The sequence below is a fragment of the Ambystoma mexicanum genome, chromosome 9 (genome assembly GCF_040938575.1).
Source record: "Ambystoma mexicanum isolate Mex_15411 chromosome 9, UKY_AmexF1_1, whole genome shotgun sequence".
NCBI classification, from domain to species: domain Eukaryota; kingdom Metazoa; phylum Chordata; class Amphibia; order Caudata; family Ambystomatidae; genus Ambystoma; species Ambystoma mexicanum.
The window spans coordinates 588,614,799-588,640,213 of NC_090931.1; the positions used below are offsets into that span (position 1 = coordinate 588,614,799).

The 25,415-nt window shown below is 45.4% G+C and overlaps 1 protein-coding gene across 2 annotated transcripts in view; it reads right to left on the bottom strand.

Moving 5' to 3' along the window:
- Positions 1-217: 217 nt before the first annotated feature.
- LOC138488323 (transient receptor potential cation channel subfamily V member 1-like) overlaps positions 218-25,415 on the bottom strand; it is a 152,237-nt gene continuing 127,039 nt past the window's right edge. The window contains exons 10-16 of one of the 2 annotated variants that reach the window (XM_069615210.1): positions 23,782-23,852; positions 15,194-15,359; positions 12,167-12,233; positions 7,554-7,864; positions 6,571-6,698; positions 5,067-5,185; positions 218-1,574 (exon numbers count right to left, since the gene is read on the bottom strand). In XM_069615210.1, the coding sequence (XP_069471311.1) occupies positions 1,414-1,574; positions 5,067-5,185; positions 6,571-6,698; positions 7,554-7,864; positions 12,167-12,233; positions 15,194-15,359; positions 23,782-23,852 (1,023 nt within the window). In that variant the 3' untranslated portion in view covers positions 218-1,413. The remainder of the gene's footprint in view (positions 1,575-5,066; positions 5,186-6,570; positions 6,699-7,553; positions 7,865-12,166; positions 12,234-15,193; positions 15,360-23,781; positions 23,853-25,415) is intronic. The other variant, XM_069615211.1, reaches the window with a different exon arrangement.

Consider the following 25,415-nt stretch of genomic DNA (forward strand, 5'->3'; position numbering starts at 1 on the left):
AAGATCACACGTATCCCTCAAGCCTCGCCTACGAAGATGACATGTATCGCTCAAGCCTCACCTACGAAGGTAACATGTATCGTTCAAGTCTCTCCTACAAAAATAACATTTATCTCTCAAGCCTCGGCTGCTAAGAGCAGACCAGCAAGACGTCGGCTATCACACTAACCTTTTCTATTCAGCTGTGGATTTCGGGATTCATTTTGTCATGATGGCCTCCTCTTGAACATACTTTATTACAAACAGAAGATTCTTTGGCAGTGTAAGCAAATATATATTCCAGTGTGGCTCCAGCCGCTCATAAATGTAACATCACGACTCGTCCACCGGTGCTCAACATATCACTGGTAGTGTCAGCTATGGGCTCCTATTTGACACAACATATTTGGCCTCCATATTGTCAGACAACTCCTGCACAGATTTTAGAGGTACTCTACCTAAAATGTGTGGAGGCTGTCTAGATACTTTAGTTTAAGTGCTTCCTTTGGCAAAGTGTGAGACTTGAGACAGGAAATGTGATTCATACATTCTGTGCTGATGGAGGCAAATGTTTCGAATGTGTGGGCCCTAATCAAAAGAAAGACCTGAAGAGCATAGATTGTGGTTTTGGAACAATGCAACTGTGTGTTGTACTTCATGGTGGTCCATGTGCCGAGTCATGACTGGCTCTTCCAGTCTGGAAGGAATGTTGAGGCAAAAAGCGAGGTCTCTGTTGAAGGACAGAAGGTATCAGCAGCCATGCAAGCGGAGACGACAATATTAAGCCAACACAAGGATGCAATCGAAGCAGACCCATCATCTTCAGTGGTGGTAGATTATCCAGATGTGTTCAGTCAATGGTCGACGACGGGGCGTTTGGAGAATGTAGCAAACTGTAATAGTCCTTGCGTACAGTATACATGCCCGAAAGACGCATAGGCCAACCTTTTCCCATAAGAGACCGAAAATAAAGCAGGAACCCTGACTTTCATGGGTTAAATAACGCTCTGCTTTGGATGAGTGCAACCAACGCTCTGCTTTGGATGAGTGCATCTTCTTGAATGTCAACGACAAGAAGAGCAGTGCTGAAAAGCATGAGTGTAGCGATAGGGGCCATGGCAAGGAAATAGCCCCAAAGTGAAAAATACACCTAAATGTCCAGCTATGTCACTCTGGATCCTTTCATCAGGCAGAGTACTGCTGAACATCTTGTCATGTGACTGGGCTAAGTCTTGCATCCTAATTTGTCTGAAGGTCAACTCGTAGGAATGGACTAGGCTTTCAGCAGAAGCAGAAGTTGCCTGAAATCCGATTAGTCTGATAGGAGGAGGCTTTCCGCACAGGTGGAGAAGTTCTGAATGTCTATACTCAGGATCGGACTAATCGTTCCTCACCATTTCTCGGGTGATAATGCGCTGCTGTGCTGTGTCCATCTCAAGCTGTCTGAACATCTGTGAGGCTGTCCGTGGATCTTTTCCTCGCATCACCTGAACTGGCATCCGAAGGAGTTGCGACCACTGAATTCAATGGCACTTGCTCTTCCTGCTTCGCCGTGTCGGCTCTTATCCGAGTAACCAGGTTCCTGAAACCGTTCCCTGCAAAACAGGCAGACAAGATGGAGAAACATTAACTCAAATTGGACTGCGAACAAATGCAACTGATACACAAACAGGTTTACATGGTGTGTTGGAAAACTGTGCAAGAGCATTGCCCAGAGGTTGCCGGAAGCTTCCAGATCTCTTTTTGATTGATTGATATTTTATTTCTATCGCACTCGTACACAAGTGTTTCAGAGCGCGACAAGGCAAGGGAGGGGAACAGGGGAGAACAAAACAGCGATCTTACTAGGCCCAGTGACATTGAGAACGCGCAAGTGCATGGGAGAGGGGAAAAGTGCATGGAAGGGGGGAGAGGTGGAAAGTGCTAGGTTTAAGGCAGCAGACAGGGTAGGTCCGATAAGTGCAGGAAGAAAAAGGGGGGGCTGTATGGGTACAGATACAGACCCCAGTGCAAAGGGTGGCCCGGAGGCAGTGCGGGAGGGTGACAGGATGAGCAGGTACCTGGGCCCAAAAGACAGAGGGTGGCCAGGTGCACGGTGCCAAGAGAGAACAGATCAGCAGGGGAGAGGGGGAGCAAAGGCAGAAGAAAAGAGGAAGGTCTTGAGGTGCTTCCGGAACCGGAGATGGTTCTCCTCAAGTTTTAGAGTGGCAGGGAGGCTGTTTCAGAGGGAGGCCCCAGCCGAAGACAGAGATCAACCCCCAGCTCGTTTCTTAGAAAAACGACTGACCCTGAGTGAGTTGGAGGTAGAGGAGCAAAGAGCTCGAGAGGGGAGGTATTTGCGTATTTGCGGAGGGATAGCTGAAGGTATTACCTCAGAGTACTCTTTCTCTCTTGCTTTCCAGCTACATTTGGGCTTTATACACCCCACACATATGTATTTAGATAGTCGCTATGGAAACTAGAGGTATGTATTCCCTTTTTTCAATGGATTTGTGTTTCGCAGGTTCCCTGTAAGCAAAGGGACGGTAGCCCTGTTATTCCTAGAACTAAGGCATATTGAATATTTCTCGAGTTCCCGCCTAGACATGTTCCGCAACCTTAACCCATTATTGCTATTCTCACTTTTTGGAATATTTCACGAAATCTCCTAGCATAGCTTCTTCAACCTCTGACTCTTACTCCAACCAGTTTACACATGTGTGGAACAGTGCAATATTTGGCCCAACAAACCAACCTACATTGAGGGGGATGCGCTTGGTCTCTACACTCAATTGGGCTGGACCACTTGGATATGGCCATAGGTTGGTGCTGACTTCACACATAAGGTGAGGAAGCAAAGGCAGCACATTTCAGCCTAAGGCCCTCCTTTCACCCCTACAGATGAACTCACAGAGGGAAAGGATATGGTCCAGTGGCAACACTTGCGACGGTGGAACCAGAAGACCTGAATTCTAATCCCGTTTTGCACATGTTCCCAAAAGAGTGATGCTGGGCAAAACAGCGTATCGCCTTGTGTCCCAGTTCCCACATGAGGCAAATATGAGTGCCCGTTCAAATGAACTAAATGCTTTTATACAACTTTTTCAATGGCTGGAGTGAGCACAACTAACTTGGGATTCTCCTTTGCAGCTTGACGTAAAAGCATGATTGTAGAAGGAGATGTGGGGGGGGGGCTATATTCTTTCCACGATTTTAGTTTAAGGGCCCCACAGGATTGACCCTCCAAATTCACTACCACAGAACATGACTGATGAGTTGATTAATCCAATGCACACAGGTTTCATTAGAACCAAATTGAAGCCCAGGATTTCATCGGAGCAAAAAATGGCAGCAGTTCTGGTGGGTATCTGGTCATTGCATCGAATGCCATTCCATTTACATTTTTCCATCTAAAGAATTTCCATCTAATGCACATTTTGAGAGGTAAAGGGTTAATTTTGGTCCAGGTACATTTTAAAGGGTAAGAAATGGGGGTTTGGGCCCCCCTAAAAAAAGGGAAAAAAAAAGAAAAAGAAAAATGCATCAGATGGACATTTTTTAGATGGAAAAATGTCGATGGAATGGCATTAGATGCAAAGACCATAAACCATTCTGGTGCCATTTCATGCTCCTTGGTGGATGGAACATGCACCTGCCACCCCGAACTGCTTGCCTACATAGGCTTTGGGAGGTGTTGGCTGAACCGCATGTCGTGCACTGATCTTTGGTTGCATTTCTTATAACAGGCCATAGTAAGGTGAGGTTAAGTTGACCTGGACACTGCAGACTGAAATGCTGACTTTCCATCTGTTTCAGCATCTTGACTCCCTTTCCAAATGTTGCGCTATCATAGCTTGAAAAAATATGGTTGAAGTTTCCCATCCCTCCCATTCTTCTACACTTTATCTCATATCAATCTGATCAGATACCAATGTCTTCCTCTGCGTCCTTCATTACCTGTCCATCTAGTCATGCATCCATCTGCCCATCTCAACCATCCATCCAATGTGTCTATGTACATTTCCATATAGACACCTAACCAGGTAGCCACTAATCCATCTCACCTGGACCAGCTAAATGTCTGTCTTTCTCTTCCCTGTTGCATCTGTTCCTCGAGCCACCGATCCCGCTACCTGGGTATCTGTCTATCCATCCATATGCTCATCCAACTATCTACCCCTTCATCTAGCCACCACCTCCCTACCCATCCTCCCATTCATCCATCTCCCTTACTTACATCCGTCATTCACCTCTTCGTGCAACCTTCCATCATATCAGTCAGAAGTTCCTATTTGCCGGCAACCAATGCCTACAGTAGTCTTTCCACATTCATTCGTTCCCATGTGGCTATCCTTACATGCCTACATTCTCCCATCCATCATGACAATAGTCATCTTTCCACTTGGCCATTCATACATTCAACCTTCTATCCAACCCTTAACAGTCTGTCCATCCATCTCTCAATAGATGTATCTGGCCATCCAAAAGTCCCTTGACCAATCCATCCTCCATCTATCAGTCATGCATCTTGCTATCACCAAGCTGTCTATCTACCTATCCATCCTTGCATACATTGGTCCATTCTTCCAATTGCCTGAGATCATTGGTCAAACATGAGGAAGTCGTGGAGATCTTCTGCAGGGATTGGCTAGGAAGTCATCAGAAATAATGCAAACGTTGCTCTATTGGTGGGGAGCAGTGAGTGGGAGCAACTAAACTGATTTCAGGGGATTCCAGTTTCTATATCTAAACACTTATTCGGCATACGTTTTGCATATGAAAATACACCGTGGTAACACTGTCTATGAGTCTTTGGGATTTTAGCTGCGGTGGCAATTTCCGTATAAACCAGCTGTTTAGCATAGGCAGAGGTTCAGCCAGGACATTATTAGCTGTTGGTGCCCAGACTTATGAGCCTTCGGTAGCCCCAAGAGTTTTTGTTACAGTATCTCATTTGAATAAATACAGCTTGCACTTGTCAATTTCTGGCAGTTGTGACTCATCCAAATGAAGAAATCAAAAGACGGCTCTCAGTCAGACTCTGGTAGCGGGAGCTCGGCGTTTCCCTTTTCTGGGTCCGTGTGTCGTAATCGACGTTGGTTGCTCACCTCTCTGAGGACTGTCTGCCGCGCCGGAGATCTTCAGTTCTTCCTCTGTCCCCTGCCCAGGTTCTTCATTCAGGTGATAGAGGTTTTGGTTCCAGACACTCCAGTTCACCTCTTCCACTCTGTGGGCAGACAAAAGAAGATTAGACCAGGGGCAGCTCACAGAGGGTGTGGCCTATCGGATGACCTCCAACGAGGCACCCAAAGCTCATGCACGCATACTACATCGATAGAGGGCTTCATATGTAAACTACGTGGAAGTTAAAAGGTTCTCTTGTAACACTCAGCGGGCACTTCATGGGTGCTGCTATCCCAAAGCAGCCCTTCCCATATGTCTAAAACCTAACAGAGTGGTACATTTCAGAGTGGACCATAATACCTAAAAACACTGCAAACATTAATTAAATAATAAAGGGTAGTGGGGTATAGGGGTTAAAATGGGTTGGTATGGGGTTCAGCTGGAGTTATAAGGGCAACCCCCCCAAATAAATAAAAAAATGGTGTTTTTCGGCATTTTTTTAACGCAATGAAATGTACCACTCTGTAATTGTTGTGGGTTTAATCACATATAACCCTTCCCTGGGAAATCTCTGTTAGCGACAGTGGGAATTTTCAAGAGGAAACCAATCATGATTAAAGTTATATCGAAGACCAGTGCCTTTTGCATACAATGCACAACTACATAGCTCAGAAAATACCCCAGAAAGACAGCCCCTCTCATTGCAGTGTTGACTCCTGTAATACATGGAAAATAGGGATTTGAGAGACACAGGCCTACATCAGAGAATTGTGGACATATAAAAATCGTTTAAGTGAGGCAGTGGGCTCATTTGGGCTTACGAGCTGCATAGACATCATTCAGTATGCTCCAGGATTCAAGATGTCACCGCATGGTGCCAGTTCTAGGAGACGTATTGGATGAAAATTTAAGAAAATCACAGCAATTCCTTGCGCAATTAATACTCAGCCTAGGCTTCATGTCTTTATACTCTTGCTGTGCCTGGAATTCCATAAATCTCTGTATGGGAAGCTATATTGAGGCACTATGAAGCGATTTATTTGCAGGTGGCAAACTATACAAGCCTGTGATGTCCCGTGCTTGGAGTGCGTAAGATATCCCTTATGACCACCTTCGAGTGCGTCGTGATCCGTATACTACTCACACTGTTCAGCTCACCCAACTGCTTTGAAGCAGCTTGCTCTCAGTGCGGCGCATTACAAAAACGCCATTAAAATGAAAAATAAATAAATAAAACACCAATAAAACAAATGCATCCATCTTAGCTATAAAACAATGCCCCTCCCATTAAATATAGAACATCCATGAGATTGTAGCATATTGTCATTACAGAGTGCTTGCTGAAACATTGGTCTGTTTGACGTATCTCAGCACTAGGAATGTCTCTTATTTCCTGGCATAATTCTAGAAAATGCCATTCCCCTGGGAAGCCGCTTCATGGCGCAGAAGAATTGGATCTCCGTTCACCGGCCCCATTTTGAGCCTTACCTAAAGCAGCGTCGTTCGTCAACCGTCCCGTCTGGCGTCTTGCCCAGCTTGATGTCGATTCCGGACCTCCACCTGTCCTGCAGGAAGAGTGGTAGGTTCTTCTCGATGTCCAGGATGGTGATGGCCCTCTAGGGAGAAAAGTCTGGTTAAAGAAGGTCGGTGGATAGCGAGAGATTAGCGGATGTAATATTTGGCTGAGTTTTCATTTTGGCTGGATTCCAGGGTGTTTTTTGCATGATCCCTCAAGTTCTCAATTTCGGCTCCTGCAACACAGTTGCATAAGGCTGTTTTCGGGTTGCTTGCTATTTCTGGTCTCCTGCCTTGCTTTCATACAGTTACAGTGACTTTTTTGTTGGAATGATTTAATCCTGTAGAAGATGCTTCCGCCCTCTGCCTTTATTCCAGAAACATGCTAGTACCAGAGTTATGAATGTAAACCCAACACAACTCATGATTATTTGAATTTATATGCTGAAACTGGAGTTTGCAATGTAAAAATCCAGCCGATCTAGGAGATTATGAGAAAATGAAAAAGTTTGAGGCTAAAATGTTGGGCTTCAAAAACTGGACCTTGTCTGTTGTGCTGGGAAATATCTGTCTGCGGGAGCTCCTAGAAGAACGAACAGTGCCTAAATGTCGGTGGCAACCACACGTGATATGCAGCAAATGGTCAACACAACTCGTTGAGACCCGAAAGACATACACAATTCATACGTGGAAAAGGACCTAAATGGTCTTCCTTGTAAGGGCCGAGAAGATAGCCCTGGGGCAATGTGTTTGCCTTGGAAGCAAGATAACGCAGAGCAACACAGGTGTGAATCCTAGTCCCATGCTTAGAAACTTGTCTCCAGTTTTAAGTGTATTATAAAAGATTAAATAGTTAAAAAGGACCACAGCTCCATTCTGGGAAATTCAAGCGAAGGGCAGCCATCTTGAGCAGTGTTCAAGCTTTTCTGTTCTATGATTCTGGCCTGGCCACTCACCTGCAGCTTCCAGATGCTCTTGCTCTCGCTGGAGATCTTGTTGACTGTCTCGCTCATCAGGGCGATCAGCATGTTCAGCAGCAGGACGTACGTCAGCACCACATAGAGGATCAGCAGGAACATGATGAAGTGCTTGAACCGTAGGTTATCGTTGAACTCCAAGTCGCCCATGCCGATGGTGAACTTAAAGAGTTCCAAGCAGGCGATGTAGAGGCCGCTGTATGTGCCACCACCTTCCGCTTCCTCTGCGTCCTCCGCGGCAGTCCCGTTTTTAACTTCTGGAGGTGCCTCGCCAGTCAATGTTACAAGAGCTGAAACAACAGGAAAAGATGCTTTAAGCTGTAGATGCTACAAGACACTTGAGAGGCGTTTTGACTCATTACCTCTCATGTAATATAGGTTTACTAGCTGTAACTTGTTTATCAGACGTCAATCTAGCTCTCTCTCGCTTGACAATGCACAACGAAGCCCACGTAGGGTGGGGTGAAACACATAGTTTGTGTTGTGATGTTCGTGTTGTCCACATGGAGCCAATAAAGAAGATATTTAATTTCTGAGGGGGTCAGAGTATTTTTAAATTAACTGGAGTGAGTGCTGCTGCTTTTTGGCAGAGGAGGAATTCTGCTGCAACTAATATATATCACAGGGCCTGCGGTGTCGGCCTTGTAGTTATGGTTAAGTTGCTCAGCCCATAGGAAGAGCACTTTTTGGGCAGCTTATAACTTCGCCCCCTCTGAACGAATCCTCGCAAAACTTTGCCAAAAAAGTATATGGCCCTGTCAGATTGATCCTGCGAAGTTTGATGAGGTTTTGTCAAGGATAAATATATATATATATATATATACCAGCTAAATTATGGTGGGTTTAAAAAGACTTAATAGAACCCTTCTACCTGAAATGTGAAAGTGTAATATTTCATTTGAGCCAAGTCACACATTCTACAATGCCACCTAGTAACCATCACTGGAAGTACACCACCAGTTCAGAGAAACATCAGCAAAGCATAGTGGGTATGCAAATTAGCTCAAAAGCAGATGCCATTTTTCCTCCTTTGCGCATTTGCACAAATAAGGAGGCATTTCAGGACATTTATTTAAAAGCAGATCCCAAATTTGCAAACGGAATGCGTGGAAATAGCAGTCATCCCGCCTTTCCCTTTTGAAAGAGGCATACAGGGATGTGCAAATCATGGCTGGGTCATTTCTTACCCTGTCATGATTTGTTTTTGAAGTGTGACAACCGCAGTTTAAACCGCGGCTATCCCACTCGCATTTCCATCCCCCAAACAGGAATGGAAATGCTTTTTTTGCGTTAATTTCACAGAGACGGGCCCTTTGCTGGGTCCGTCCCTATGAAATGCACTCCCAACCACCACGTGGTTGCCGGGAGCCTGTCACAAATCAGTGTTGCGCGCACGCTACCGCCACTAATGTATGGAAAGGGGGTGGACCGTGCATCTTTGCGCCACTGTCCAGCCCCTCCTGAAATGCTCATGTCACCTTTGTGACCTGAGCATTTCTGAAAGTGGGCCGAATAGGAGATGAGTGCAATCTCTGCACTCCTCTCATTTGCAATATATTTTAAGAATCTGGCCCAAAGTGTTTTTTTTTGTTAACCAATCGAATTTTGTCATATATTCTCTATATCATTTGTGTTTAATATTGATTACATGGTTTGCACTTTTTTGTCATATATTGATTAATGTTTGTTATTTGACCAAGTGATTTTGTCCGCTATTGGTAATTTTGGTTATGTATTATATTTATTGCACACGTACATCTTAGATGTTAGTGTTAGCATGTTCAGTTTCCTTGTCAATGTATGTTTCAATTTGTTACAGAATAATACTTATTTGTAATTAACATATGCAATACAATTATTATATAAATTAGAATTAAGTGCATTTTGAATTACAGGATTCATTCATTTCTTTTAATGAATAACTTAATTGTGTGTATTCGTTATTGTTCTCGTTTACATTCTCGGAAGAAACATTTCTTGTATTGTTTGAAGCCTCTTTCAAGGTTGATATATGAAGTGATGGATCATGGCAGTGTAATTGCCTCAGCGCTGCAATGTGTTCTTGGTAGGGCAGGTGGAGTATGCTCAGTGGGCGAAAGTGTACGAAAAGAAGTAGTGGAACTATGTTCCCTACGGGCCTGCCCTGCTCCCCACAAACCCCATTGCCACGTCCCCTCCCATGCACACTACAAACCCCAAAACACATGCACCTTCTGTTTAAGGGAAGTCCAGTGCAGAGCACTGAAAGTCCAAGTTTCAACTTCTTCCTACACTTTTATTTTAAAACGAAACCATTCCGGAACGTTTAAAAATTAAAAAAAAGTACAGGAACGGTAAAACGTAATTAAAAGAAGTAGAGGAGCACCGCTCCTGATCTCTCCTGCCCACTTCGACCACTGAGTATGCTGTTCTTCACTCCGTTTCTGTGCCTGTTCTCACATTTAGGCCTCCACACACCACCATGTCACCCTCAGTTTGGACGTTGTGACTTTCTTGATGAGGACGGTGCTCGAGCTGTTGGGCGGGGATACAGTGGGCAGGCTGCGTATGGGGCAGATGATATTTTTGTCACAATTGTGTTTTGATGTTTTTGTCTCAATACAAACTATGTATATCCACAGTCTTTGATGTGTGCGAGTTTCTTTTTCCCTTCTGGACAATTTCATGGGTTATGAACTAAGGGATTCAATCCATTAGTACTACGATACCAGGTTCCCCAATGTAAATTACTTGTTTTGCTTCATTTATTGACAAAAATTGGTGATGATCCTTGGCAGTAGCAGTTCTACCTCCTTTTTGGTTCTGCGCATGGGGCAGAGGCAAATGGTGGCTTGCGGCAGAGACATGAACCTTGATATCGGTGTTCACATATGACTAGAGCCCCCTCTTTTTACTGGTGTCAATGGCTCAGCCCCCGACTGCCTTCTTTACTGCCGTTTATTCCACATGGCTGGCATCCCTTTCCACAGCCGTTAGTCGAGCCTCTGTGTGATACTCTGCATGTTTCATAAAGCTTGACTTTTCTGTGGTTATTACCCGTGGCACCCTGAGTGTCTAATAGAGGTTCATATGATTAGGGGTATTAGGATTTCATCAAATATTTTGTTATTATCTTTTTTCAAACAATGTGTTGCGGGGTGAAAAGAAAGATCTGATACTCAGGTAAGGTAAGTGAACTTCTTTACTAAGTTCCAGTGACAAGGTATATACATCAGGTAAGTCCAAGGGTAAGTAAGTAGGAAGGTACACAGGAGCCATCCGCCGGCCTCCTCTCTCATAGGCTGCTTCACTCCAACTGACATGCATGGAGCTTGCAGGGCCACTCACACCACAACATTCCTCCACAGGCATAACATTCCATCAGGAACTGTTTCATGCAACTTAGCATTCATGCAGGACCAAGGCAGGGAACACAAAACACAACACAATGCTTCATAAAAGAGCGTGTATGTTCTAGTTACGTATAATAAAGTACAACACTTAGATCACATTTGTCAACATGCGAGTTGCTGTGAAACATGTTCATGTCATTATAAGGTTGTTTACCTTTTAAACCATACATCATGAAAGAAATGCATGTCTCTCACTCTTTCTTGTTCACACTTTGTAACTCTCTGTCTCCTTTCTGTCTCTTTCGGATTACAAAATAGCTCACATCATTCTTCCCGCCATTGGTGATGGTGTGACTTATTTCACCCCAAAGGGTCAAGCAGGTTGGTATGACAAGAGAAAAACAGACTTTCCGATAGGGCACACAGCGGGAGAGGATTGCAAATAGTTCTTAGAAACAGGGCTGAAAACGTAGGCATGTGAGATTTTGCAGACAAGATGGTGGTTCCCGTCTGGAGAAAATTCAACGACAGCAAGTTATACAGAGCCTCGGCAGAAGGGGGAGACTGCCTTTCCTTCCATTGACTGTTGGGTGAGTTGAATCCACAGCTACCCCATCACCTACAAGTATCTGTGTTTGGCCTTGTGGTCACAGGTTCAAATCTCAGCAGCTCCGCGCAACGCATCTCATCCTTCTGAGGTCGATAAAATGAGTACCATGTGAGTTGTGTGATAATAAACGTCTGTTATCTGTCTATAGTGCCAAGATACCCCTGTGGATTGAGTCTGAGCTTTAGAAATACACCTGCCAAATTATGTTATCTGACATCAAATGTCGCCATGCTCAGAATCTAGGCAGGGGATGGTAGGTAATGGAGAGGAATAAAGCGTTCCACCGGTATTAGTCAATTGACCTAAAACAATTGACCTAATGACCAATTTGATTGAATTTTCCATTGGTGATTTGGCCTTCGGGCAATTTGGTCACATATGCTGCAAAATATCAACCCTGGAGAGCGGGGGTTGCAGGGGTTTCCCTGGCTCCCCATTTTTGATATTTTGCAATTTCGGGGGTGCAGGGGTGTCCACTGAGTTCTTAAAATTTGAGGCGGGTACCAAACATTTTTTTAAAAAATGCTTGTGCGTTTAAATTGGGCCCCGAGCAGGTAAATCGCGGTCAGTTTGCCGCGAGCAAAAAAAAAAAAAGGTCAAACACACCCAAACCGTTCCACCATCAGCCAGGCTTTCACATCGTTCCTTACCTGCTGCAAAGCCAAAGAGGAAGACAACGTACACCATCAGGAAGCGAATAATGTCACGTAGGATGGTCTGAAACACAAAATGGCCAGCACTGAAACGAGGGTTATACCTTGTATGCTGCAGTAACCGCCCCGTGCTTCTGAAGACCACTTCTAGGCTCTAGCATTTTACAAATAGATCAAAACTGAAATGACACACAATTCCCACTGTCTAGGTGTAGGTCCATCTCTGTAAGAATTTGCCAAATGAAATATTAAAAACATCACTTGTAAAGGTTGCACATTAAATTGTGTTAAGCGCTGCGTTTATTCAAAGGACGGGAAGTTCTTAGGGCCAGGGTTCTGCCAGGAAAGGCAGCACGAGAGGAGAGTAATCACACCTGTAGAGCACCTGGGTTCCAGTGGATCTGCCAAGAGGTCAGTCCTGAAGGAGATCCTTTGGGCAGGCTCTGCAGAAACTCGCCGAAGAGCCATTTAAGTTCATGGTGGGTGCACCTGGATTAAATGGATGAAAGTTGGGGAAATCTGCAGACCTCCATTGCACAATTGAAGAGCCTATCATCAGGAGGCTGTCTGTGTGCTCGTGCAGAAGGGATGTGACCTAGAAGTGTAGGCAGGACTTCCCCATCTGGGTTGAGTCCAAGTCTGATTTGAATACAATGGTGTTTCCCTTCTGCAATGCCAGGCTGTAAAGGATTGGTCCGGAGGGCTGTCAAACAATGCTAGTGATTTAGACATATACAAAGCCTTCCATCCAGCCGGTTTGGCATTATCAATGATAACACACTGACAAGGCTACTGCTGGGACAATAAAGTGCCAGACTATAATTCAAGTCTATGCAAAAAGGACGAGCATACTCGTCCTTGGCACTTAAGGGGCTAATATCATTGAAGTCGATTGAGGTATTGCCAAACAATAACATTGAACAAATGGATTTAAAAATGTTCTACCCTTTAGATTTGTGTTTGAATATGCTTATTGCACAAACGACAATGCCAAATCTGCGCTTGTAATTCTGTCCATGCATCAAAGAGTTAAGTGAAGGAAGCAGGGATGGAGAACATTGATATCAAGAGCAGCACAACTTTGGAACAACCCCCGAGCACCCAGTCACTGAGAGAAGAACCAAGTTGCCAATGTTTCCAGAAAAAGCTGAAACAGTGCTCTTCAGCAAGGGTCTCAGCCAGGGGAGTTGCTAGGTCTGGAAAAGACCCGGGGCTAAGCTGATGTCGGAATTGTTGGGACTGGGGGCTAGCTAGTCTTTTGGCTGTAGCTCCTGAGATTCTATTCGGGGCTACAACCAAAAGATCAGGGGCTATAGCCCCCTTAGCCCCCCCCCTAGCAACGCCCCTGGTCTCGCCATTGAAACGTCACAATGGGCCCCCCTTTTTCTTTATGCGACAACCGCCCACCATCTGTTCTAAGATACAAACAGATCGTGTGCTTTGTACAGAACAAGTAATGATCACACACACACACTGGACGCACCAGGATGATGCAAACACGTGCGACTGTGCACGTAGACATGTTCAGCGCGCAACAAAAGCGTCATATCCATGAATAAAAGTGTGTGACCTTCTATACCGAAAGCCAACATCGCAGACTATGAAGGGGAGGACACCACTAGAGGGCGCTATTCCCACCTCTGGTGAGTGCCCTATCGGTGACAGAATACCTGCAGTGCTTTGAAATGATTGGTCTCTAACCCTGTACTAAATCTATGCTAAAATACTAAACCCCACCTTAAGTTTACTCAATTGCCAATAACCTCTACTTTAAAGTTCCGACTGCGCCCTCAGTGGCTCACTCCCAGGAGGAAACATTTTACAGCCTTCCTCCATGAAATAACAGCTGTGACCCATCTGGTACACCCTAACTCTTCTCCTGCACCCCTCATGCACATGCCAACTGAGGGTCAATGCTAAGAATCTATGGTGCTAGGAGCTTTTTACAAGGAAGGGGAAACAGTGCATGAGAAGGTATGAGTGCGTAGAGACAGTAAAATGGGCCCTAGCTTGCGAAGGAGTTTAAAACATGCGGCACAGTTTAAATCTTTTAAGAGCATATTTTAAATCCTGCATCCAGCATGAGTCCACTCACGGGTCTGATGCTCATCAAACACTTAGGGCGCACAGCTGTGAGGGTTCAATGTCAGTGGAAAGGAAAACATCTGTGAAATAAATGCGGTTAGTACTGCCTACGCCTGTCCTGGATTCTGGGATCCAATTGATTCTGAAATGTACTCTTTTAATGTATCACATGGTTATGCGCATACCTCAATGTCGATCCCTGCTCCAGATTCCCAGGATCCATGGAGGCAGGTGTACCTTCTAAATAATGACTGGCCACCACAGCCCTCATTTCTACTTAGACCTGTTATCAAAGCAACCCTAAACTGTACTCACTTTCTCAATCCTAGCTGCTGATCCCTGCCCCAGATCCCTGTAATCCATGGAGGAAGATGTCCATTCTAAATAATGGATAGTCTCTTGTCTCCTTTCTACTCAGAGCTAGATACCTGGGATGTAAGATGTACTCACTTTCTGGATCATGGAAGTATCCTCAATCCTTGCTGTTGATCCCTGCCCAGGGTAAACGTCATTCCTGGAGGCACAGGTACTTTCTAAATAATAGATGGTCGCGTTTATCATTTACACTGAGCTCCAGATACCTGTGATTGGAGGAACTCTAAGATGTACTCACTTTCTGTATCATGTGAGTATCCTCAATCCTAGCTGCAGATCCCTGCCCCAGATTCCCATAATCCATGGAGACCGGTGTCCCTTTGAAAAAATGGATGGTCTCTTGTCTCCTTTCTACTCGGGCCTAGATACCTGCGTTCAGAGGAACTCTACGTTGTACTCACTTTCTGTATCATATGAGTATCCTCAATCCTTGCTAACGATCCCTGCCCCAGGTAAACGCAATGCATGGAGGCAGGTGTCCCTTCTAAATAACGGATTGTCGTGCTTCTCATTTCTTCGCGGGTCCGGATACCCATGATCCGAGGACCTTTAAGCGGGGCTCACCTTCTGGATCATGACGCTGTAGATGCCAGTTTGCTGGAAACCCCGGGTGTAGTAGAGCAGGTTTATCCAGCCGAGCACCAGAGCAAACACCATGGGCGCCACGTACTCTTCATGGCCGGCCAGGTACACGATGACGGAAGCCAGGAGCACTGCTGACTGCAGGAAACTAAAGGGGGAGACCAAAGCCCATCAACTAGGGTGATGAAATACACGCATTGATTCATGTTCCTGCCGCTCTTTTTCATATATGTGTATCACTGTGCTATGATTACCCTACATTATAATCAAATACTACATTCTGACGTATGGAAATCAACATGTCTGGCATCATTAACAGAGACTACATTCTAATCCATGGCTCATCTACCCACTGAAGTGCAAACTCCGCTCAGGTTTACAGGACAGCCCTGAGTCATATGCATGTCAGTGAGGATTATTTGCTCATTTATTTAGGGAAGGGGTCTGCAACCTGTGGCTCTGCCAATGTTTTGGACTACAACTCCCATGGGCCCTCACCATTGGCTATGTTGGCTAGGGCCAAAGGGAGTTGAAGTCCAAAACGTCTGGAGAGCCAAAGGCTGCAGACCCCTGTTTTAGGGTGTGTCACTAAAAAAAGCCCAACCCCAGCTTTACGTAATAGATGGGAATGCAACAGGAAACAAGAATTTCCAGGGACCGTCTGAGTATGAATATACACATGAGTACATCCCAAAGAATACATGACTACTCATGGTAACGCCCCCACACGCCCAGCCCATCAGGCGCGTAGTCCAGCATGTAGGATGCCCAAAGATTGGACTACATCAGAGATCACCTTTCCAGTGCCCATCTCATATGTCAGAAAAACACAACCCGCATTGTGTTTGCTTTCTCTTTCATTAATGTGATGGCAAACAAATATACTCGTAGTGGGTAAATGATTGATGTTCAGAGAAAACTCTATCTTCTGTGGATTGGATTAATTGAAAACAGAGATGTCTGCCGCTCCATGTTTAATACTTGTGTGCTAAATGCAGGTTTTATGGGTAGTATAGCTCAGTGGCAATGCGCTCGTCTTGGAACCAAAACAACGCAGAGCAATACGGGTTTGAATCCCGCGTCCGCGCTTCAAAACCTCTTTGGTATTAAGCACATTATAAACAACCAATTATATAACAATATAAATAATTGCAGGGGCACTTATTTACCTTTCTTTCCCTCATGAATGCTTTGTTTAGGGGGATAGTTGGTTGTTCTGAAGATAAAACATTTTGTTTATATTGTCTTCTGATCAGAACTGTGTGTGTATTTTTGCATTATACCTCGACATGTTTCATTATATTTCTGAAAACCCTTTTGTATTGATATATGAACGCGCTGTTAAATATTTGTTATCAAATTTATGTTTTGATTAGGTATATAATGAACTGGGTTTACCGGCTGCAGTAACATACATTGTACACGGTTCAGCTTATTAATGAACCTTTGTTTATTTCTAATTATCCAAATGATTTGAAATAGAATTAAATATTTCTGGGAGGAGCACTGTGCTAGTTTTCGATGTAATTATTAAGTTCCTATCTGTGGTGAGGTATCCCCTGTTAGGTGTCGGAGCCTCCTATAAGCCTAAACTATTTCATTAGGGTACAGATAGGGAGAAATGGCATATGAGGAGGGACACAAAGCTTGAATTTGTTGTTTGGTTATGTGCCCATCTATTGACTGTCCATGGACCTGCTAATTCCTAAGGCCATTCCCACCAAGTCCCTGCCTCTCCCCACCGAAAACACCTCCACTTGGGAACACTTTGAGCTAGCTTTCTAAAGCCTTATCATCAATTTGTGTGCTCCAAGTGCCTGCCAGTGTTATTTCAAAGCAGTCTGCTGAGACTTCAGGACTTCATTGGAGCTATAAACACACTACTCGTGTAATAAAGATGTCTTAACCAGGTCTGCCTTCAGCCACTCGGTTTATAATCACCATACAGGTCCTTCACTGAAGTCCTGCTAAAAACAAGCATTAGCAAATCCAACAATGTTGGCTTGTGTATAACTATTAGGCCTTTGGCAAGCACTGCTACTAGATGCCCGGGTATTCGCAACATTGTGCACAAGCTACCATCATTGGCCAATCAATACCACTGCGGCTGTGCCTGGCAAGTGTCTTTCCCATGCCTATACAAAAGCCCAAAATGCTGGCATTGCCAATGCTTGTTTTAGCATTACTTAGAACTGCAGGAGAGTCAATTTGAAAGTAGATGCTGAAAACTACCCCCTCACCAGGCGATAGACTGTGAGTAATGCTAGGCCAGTACTGTGGTATCTACGGGAAGCAGAGGCGTATTTCTGTGGCAAGCTTGCTGAGGTAACCCACGTGTCTTTATATTCACTCTTACGGCTAAAAGATAGTTTTGTGGCAGGCTTTGTAACCCAAAATGCCTTGGATCTTCATATAACCCAGTCGAGTATGATAACCCTCCTGCCTGCCCTCCGCAGGTACTGCGGGCACAGAGGCCCCATGGCTTTCAGTGGTGGCAAGAGAATATATTTGAGCCCACTGACACTGTAGCAATATTCACATTGCGCCCCAGCGCTTTCAGCGCCAGCCGTTTTGGCGCAGCACCTTGGGCGCAGGTCCCTTTTAGACATGCACTGTTGGCCGAGGAGGCACGGTCTGGGGGGGGGGGGGCGGAGCTGGCAGTTGACCTCCGATCAAAGGAAACATCCAAAATAATAGTTTAAATCGGCGCTCATTATTTATTCATGCACTGTTTGTCAGATATCTGTATATGTATTTATTAATGCAATGTTTTCTTCTTTTTTTCCCCCCAGCGCAGAGCATGGGATTGGGGGGGCTGAATCTGGCTGGTTCCCGAGATCCAGCTACACATCTGGCGCCGGATCTCGCATCCGGCGAGAGCCGGCCCAATCGCCAGCGCTGAATATAAGCAAATTCAGTGCCTTGGGTGGTGTGTAGTTAAGCAAACACCGGCCGTTCAGTACATGGAGTTGTAAGGCAACGAACGCTCCATGACCAAATTGGTTGCTGTGGCCCATGTTTGCGCAATAGCGCCCTCTTGTGACATTACAACTTTGTTTAAGATGATTTCAGCTGAACTTAACGTCAGAAGAGGGCGCTATTGAATTTGCTTATATTGACTCTATTTAAACATGCTATGTTCTCCACAAGATGCTCTTCATTTATACATGCTCGAGACAAATGAGAAATTCGTTTTCTCTTCAGTAAAATGTATAAATGAGAGCATCTGCTGGAGAACATAGATTTTCGCTGGGGAACATCTATGACTGTTCCGTAGAAAAAGCAGTGTATTCTACAGAAGTATTTCCCCTAATGACGCTGCCACAGACATGCCATCATGCCCCATCTATTTTGGGACGTGGTCATCCAATCCGTTTTTTTCTTTGCATTCTGGTACTTGTAGTTTTACTTTCTCCAGCATAACTCCAGAGTTAGAGGTCCCAGAAAGCACAGAAAAAAACAAGATGACTTAGGCATCTCCTGAATGACAAAGGGCATGTTGGCACGCAGGCACTGGTGCCCGGAGGTGCCCTCTAAGGACAGCGCGCAGTAACAGCTGACAACACAAACAGCTTTGATACAAGCCCTGTGGTGAGAATGAAGAAAACAGTACTCAAGTCAGAATCGCTACGCGTGAGCGATGTGAGCAGAGCTGTGGATTGGAGAGAGCTAACCACCCTCAGGCTTCTATACTCGGGCCCGATTCTGACTTTTCCAGAAAAGATTTTCAGGGGCAACACTCTCGCCTTGGAAGCAAAACAATGTGGAGCAACACAGGTTCAATCCCTGCGTCCGCGCTTAGAAACCTCTTGGTATTAAGTGTGTTATAAATAACTAATTATAATAATAAATACAAATGTGTCAATTTGTTCACATAGCACAGACAAGCTGGACCTTAACAGTTGATCTCAGTTACCAAAGCATTCGTGCAAAAAAGTCTCCGACCCTTATCAAACAATGCCTGCAAAAACACCTTTCCGAAATGAAAACATATGCCACAGGAATAGAATGCGCCACCTCATGCCACTTTAGTTTGTCAGTCACCACCACCAGCACAGTGCGTCATTTTGATGTGGTCGACCCTGACAGTAACGGACCACTGCCCAAGTGAAGACCCTCAGTGACGCGAGGGTCCCTTAACGCTGGAGGAGGGGCCATTACCGACGGGGTCAGACTCATTGCCCGGGGTCATATCACCATTAGCACCCGGAAGTACCCACACACAGTTGCTAATGGCTAGGAACATTTTTGGGAAAAACACACCTTTTTCCAGTCCTGTGATGTTGCGTCTGTAACAGAAGTCCATCTTCAGTGTTGATTATGATGATATAATAAACAGTGAAAGTGGGCACCCATGTCAGACGTGGCATCGCCTGACAAGACAAAGACACATTTTGCCTTTCAAAAAATAAAATAAATCCAAGCCTTTAGCAACCAGTTGTGGTTACTCACGGGTGCTAAAGGCTATATGGGAGAGGCGGTGGAGCGAGTGAGGCACAGAGCGAGGAACGCACGGCCGTGTGGGAGCTCAGAACAAGTGCTTATGCCAGAGGATACAGCCTGCATTACGAGCTAGTGCCCCGCCAAGGGTGCTAATGTATGTTATGTTAATGTTATAAAAGATGTTATGCTGCACCAGTCAACACCATGGTGGTCTTATTGCACTGAGGTCTGCCCGGATAGTAGGATACTGTGCCCCTGCCCAGGGTGAACCAGGCCGTGGTTGGTGGTGGGAAGGAAAAGGGTGAGAGGATAAGAGAAGCAATAGATGGATAAAAACAAGCAGACAAACCAATGGAAAAGTATGAGTGGGGTGTGGCTGCGCTGGTAGTAGTACGGGTGCATTGGTTGTGGGTCAAACAAATGTTGATCAGAAATAAAGGGAATAAAAGCTGTCACGTGATGAAGGGTAGTTTTTCATAAGTATGTAACAAGAGCGGAAAAAGAAAAAGAGGTTATAGAAGCAAAACGACCTAAACGTCTGCTGCACAAAATGCTTTAGGCAACGAGGTGGGTGTACAAGCTTAAAGGAAAGGTTTGGGGGAGCCCCTTTAAACTCGTATGAGAAGAGAACACATTCACATTCACCGACTTTTCTGCCAAACTCTGGAATGAGCTGGAAATGAACAATATGTTGTCACGCCCCACAAGGACACTGTCCTATTATCATTTGGATGCCATCAGAATTAGGCACTTAGTGGTGCAAATGAAGATTGCCCTTTTAAACGGCATTTCTGTGTAATTTTGCTCCAGTGGCGGTGTATGTGTTCTGTTTTTTTTTGTTCAGTCCATCTGTACCCTCCATGACTATATATTCCAAAAACCCACAGCACACCTAACACTTGTCAAATGGTAACCAGTGCAATGTACTGTTGGTGCCAAACAGCATCCTCATTTGATTTAGCGCAACATTCTTAATTTGCACCACCCAGTGAAGGTTATGAAATTTGACCTCCCCTGCCCCCGTGTGTAGGGCTGAAGTGGCTGATGGGCGTTGCAGTAACAGTGGGTAAGCTCACCGACACCACTGTTTCCGGACTGGCACACTGCAGGTTTGCCTGAGCCGCTGTGCCTGACAGGTCTGACCCTGCCAGGCACAGCGGCCTTGGTAGGCAAGCCGCCACGGAAGCACTGGCACCGTTAACAACAGTGCCAGTGCTTCCATGGTGCCCACTCCCATAGATTCCCATAGGACACCATGGGAACGGGGACTTACAATTTGCTGGCGCCTGACTTCCCAGACCGCCAGGGTTGTAATCCCCCGGTGTTACTGGGAAGTCAGGCACTGGTGAATCATTGCGGGTCAGGCGGCAACCTGCCGGTAGCACCGGCACGGTTACAGCCGGACCCATAATGAGGCCCTTTTAAGCACCATCATTACTTCAAATATTGGTAAAATGATGGTAAATCCGTTCCGAACAGATAGCGTGGAAAATAATTTGTATTTCTTGGCTCTCCACTCTGTAGGGGTATGAATATTAACGATATGGGACACAAAATCAACCGGCGCAAAAACCTCACTGCGCGGCACAGTCTCATGCCATTTCAGGTAGTGATGCCAAAGAAAGGTCCTCTCCTTCCTTTTTGTGTTCGACACCGCCACCACCAACCCCCCTTGCCTTATGTGAATTAGTGATGATATCTCATGTACAGGCGAACAAAAGAACACACAGTACCTGTAGCATACCTTTGAGGTATGGATGACCACAATAGCATGCCCTCGTGCCAACCTGGAATATTTGTGTGTGTGAACACACTCACACACGCAGAAACTCACGTGGGACTGAGTAGGAGGCACCCCTGCTCAGTGCCATTTTGAAGATATTCTTAATATATCTTCGATAATCTCTCGTGTCAATTAAGAATTAAGCTTCGGGGGAGTGTCTTGCGCAAATAGAAATAGTGTCTTGCACAAATAGAAGGCCACATAAAGATACTCATGCGAGGAATGGCCCATTGAAACTCAGTTTGCTTGAAAATCCGCCATTCCATAATAAGAAGTACCAATAATCATTTCTTCTGGAAATACGTTTGATGTCCAAGTGGTCTCATGAGAGAATTATAACTACTAGTCGTTAATGACATTGGATCTAACTTCAGGCCGTGACAACGACCAGGGGTCGAAACACGTGTTGGCTGTTGTTCTTTTGGAAAATAAACATCATTCAAAATCTCACATGATTTGGACATATGCTACGTTTGTTTGAAATATTTTTTGCATTGAAAGGACTGACCTAGAGACACTCCCCCGAAGCTTAATTCTTATGTTATATACAAACTTTGTGGGAAGTTTGAGGGGGAAGTATTTGTTTTGCTGCCAGGATAATCAGAATTAATTTTATAGGCTGGTTTTGGAACCAATCGAGAGTGGTCACTAGCGCACCAACAGGGACTGATCCCACATTTACAATCATTTTGCTAATCTCTCATGTGCCCTGGGTTTGATGTGATATTTCCGCATATTGAATGCAGAAGACAACAAAAACAAACAGATTTATTTTTGGCCGATTTTGTGCACCTTCAATGTAAGGAAATATGACACTTCCAACAACCTCAAAGTCCCCCCCCCCTTCCCCCTCCAGAATCTGATCCCCAGCCGGCGGGCCCCTGCCCCCGGGCTGTGGGATTTCTTGAAAATATGGGGTGTACACCCCCTGAGACCTAGTTTTCTCTCCCACCGCTACCCTTCCCTGCCCAAAGCCTTCCTCCTCTAACCAACCCCATGATGGACACACTAAGACAATCACACAAACATGAACGCACTCACATTATCCAGCTCCCTAACCGCTCCCTTCCCTGCCACAAGCATTGCTCACACACACACACAAAAACACACCTGGGACGCCAGTGACTTCCCTCTTCCGGCCCAATGTGCCTATCAAGCCCTACGCTCACTCGTGTGCAACCCGGGCATGACAATTCGATTTAAAAAGACTGCTCCGAGCGGTGTACGAGCGGTCTTTCTAAATCAGTCTTTTATTAAATTGTTTTTTTCAAATTGTATGTTTTCACTTAGTACCGTCTCCTTAGCTAGAGCACTGGTGCCTGTGGGAGTTTATGGTTTGAGCTGCTATCAATTGCTGGGTATTGTGAACCTGGGGACTGGGGTGGAATAGAACAAATGCCCTCCTGGGTCCAGCCCACATCCACCCTTTACACTGTAAGGGCACTTCCTACTCTCCTAATGCAGCACAAAGAATCCACGTAACATAGGGTGACCAGACGTCCCGGGAAATTGCCCTCCGCCCCGGAGTCCGGAGAGCTTTTTTATTTAATAAACCCTGTCTCGGGATTGGAAGGGTAGGTGGCTACAGTCACGGTATTTGTGTAGGCTTTCCACACCCCCATTTCCTCCCCCTTTCCCTCAGTGACCACTCTCCTCCAATTATTGAAGTCCTAGGCGGTTTGTGTTTATGTAGTCCTACTTCTATGTCTTTGGCCTGCCCCAGTTTTTCTTTTTTGTTGTTGATCTGGTAACCCTAACGTAACATGATTCCAAGCTGGGTCTATCTTTCAGCAGCAGACTAACGTTGCATGCGGAAGGATGCTCCCAGCATGGCATGTTGACAACAAAGAACTTAGTCCACCTCTTCTAAAATGCTGAAAATAAAAGTTTGCAATTGATGGCAGCTCCACTGAGCAGCCAAAATCAAAAACGGAACATTTAAAGCTCAGCAAAAGGTTTTACAATAATCAGAAGTTTTTTGAACATGTATAAAGCCAGTTGGCTATTCAGGGGGGCCGTCGAGAATGATGGCTTACACTTATGAGATGTACATGTTCAATTTGTATAAGATTCCTGAAGAACTGCCCCAGGCTTTGAAGCTGAAAAGGCGCTTTCTAGCGTGCCCACGAAATTGGAGATCGCTTCAGCTAGCAGGACCCAGGTGACCAGCAGCCGGAGGTGGAGTTGGGAGAAGGTAAAAGGAGGAGTAAGTAGCGGGATCAAGAGAATACTCGAGTCTTGGCGAAGTCCACAGAAAGGGGAGTAACTCTTCCTTTCATTCACATTGCCAAGCCAAACAGTGTAGAACAAGCAAGGTGAACAAAACAGACGTAGGACTACTTACAAGAGAACCTCAAAGTATCCGTCGATAATCAGCATCTTTAACGAGGGACGTCTCCGCCAGAAGTACATGATCTGCAAAAGAAGGAAACACTGACATCTAGTGGCCATTTCTAAGTGCCGCTTTCGTTACAACCGAAAAAATCTACATATGTGGTTAAATTCACCATTGCGCATTTCTCGTATGGATCCAGAACACCGTAGAGCAGATTTAACGTTCGTATACAAACCTGCAGGCCGGTTGAAAGGGAGGGGAGTTGGATACTGACAGCAACAGCACAGGAGAACAGGAACGGTCCAGGAATTGAAAGGGGGCTGTGCTCCGGTTTTAATTCCAAGCAAATGTGTGAGCTGTGGTCACAGGCACCTTAAGTCTGGAGGGGGTTGGTGTTAGTTTCGCATCTCAGTTAAATAGATAGCGCATTCCAGTAGAGTGTTGAGAGGAGGGGGACAGATTGAAACCAGGAGCGGCACTGAAGGCTTTGTGGGGATGAGCCGGTGGAGGGGTTGAGAATGAAGAGCAGGGCTTTAAGTGGGCCGGGCCTGAGAACCGACAATCACCAAAAACTGTGCATGAGCCGATGCGCTGAGGGGGATTCCACAGTCCTGCACTCATAGGGCTTGACTCAAAAATGTGACCCTCTTGTGCACCTGAGCCAATTGAAGCTTGCATTCACGCTCCGCGCAGTGTGCAATCTTTTTACAAGCTACATGCATTAGGGGAACTGAACAGTCACCCTCTGCTGATGGGAAGTGTATGCCCGAATGCTGAAGCTGTCAAATGCAGTGCATATGGCGTGTGGTTTGCAGACATGTCACTGTTAGGGTACATTAAATGCGCACCAAGCCCAGTTGTATGCTCAGGGGGATTACATGCTTGCGTTACTGTGAAAGTGATATTTGTCAAATTAATGTCTGCCCACCTTGTTGCGGCTGTTTCATTGCATTTGGTGAAAAGGCTGTTTTGTCAAATCTTTTGCAGCATTCCTTTAGTGGGGCGGGTTAGGGAATATTAAATACATATTTTTAGGGTAGTGGGGGCTTGGTGAAGGTGTATGGGGGTGGAAGGAGGATATGGCGGGTCTTCCCCCTATTAAAAACTGGCTAGGAAATGCAGAGAAATGGCTACCACAATGAGGTGACGCGCCTTCCCAGCCCACATCCCTGCAGAAGCCCAACTCAGGTCTCACGTACCCAGAGAGGTGGCTTCCGGAACTCCCATTGTCCCGCCCCTTCCCCTCCGTAGCAATGGGCATCATGGAAAGGGAGAAGAGACTACATGTAGTTGCCTTCTCTCTAGTTCCATGGAAGCTATTTTGTTCTGTAGTTTTTTTTAATTTGGGAAACAGCAACTGCACCATTTTGGAACTTAGAAAACAAACTGCCAGAGGATTGGATGTACAGACTAGCTACAAAGGGTTTTCCCCTCAAGTAATTATGCTGGGGGGACTGTAACACTGGCCTTGCATTTGGAAGATGCGCAGTTGTTATTCTGCAGGAGGTAGTAAGGGGGAAAGGGGCCGAGAAGGAATCAGATATTGTTATTCCCCAATTTGAACCCTCAGTAAATTTCTAGAACAAATGCAATCATGGTAGTATGCAAGGAGCTTCTGGCTCTGGTGTTAGAGGCTAGAATGG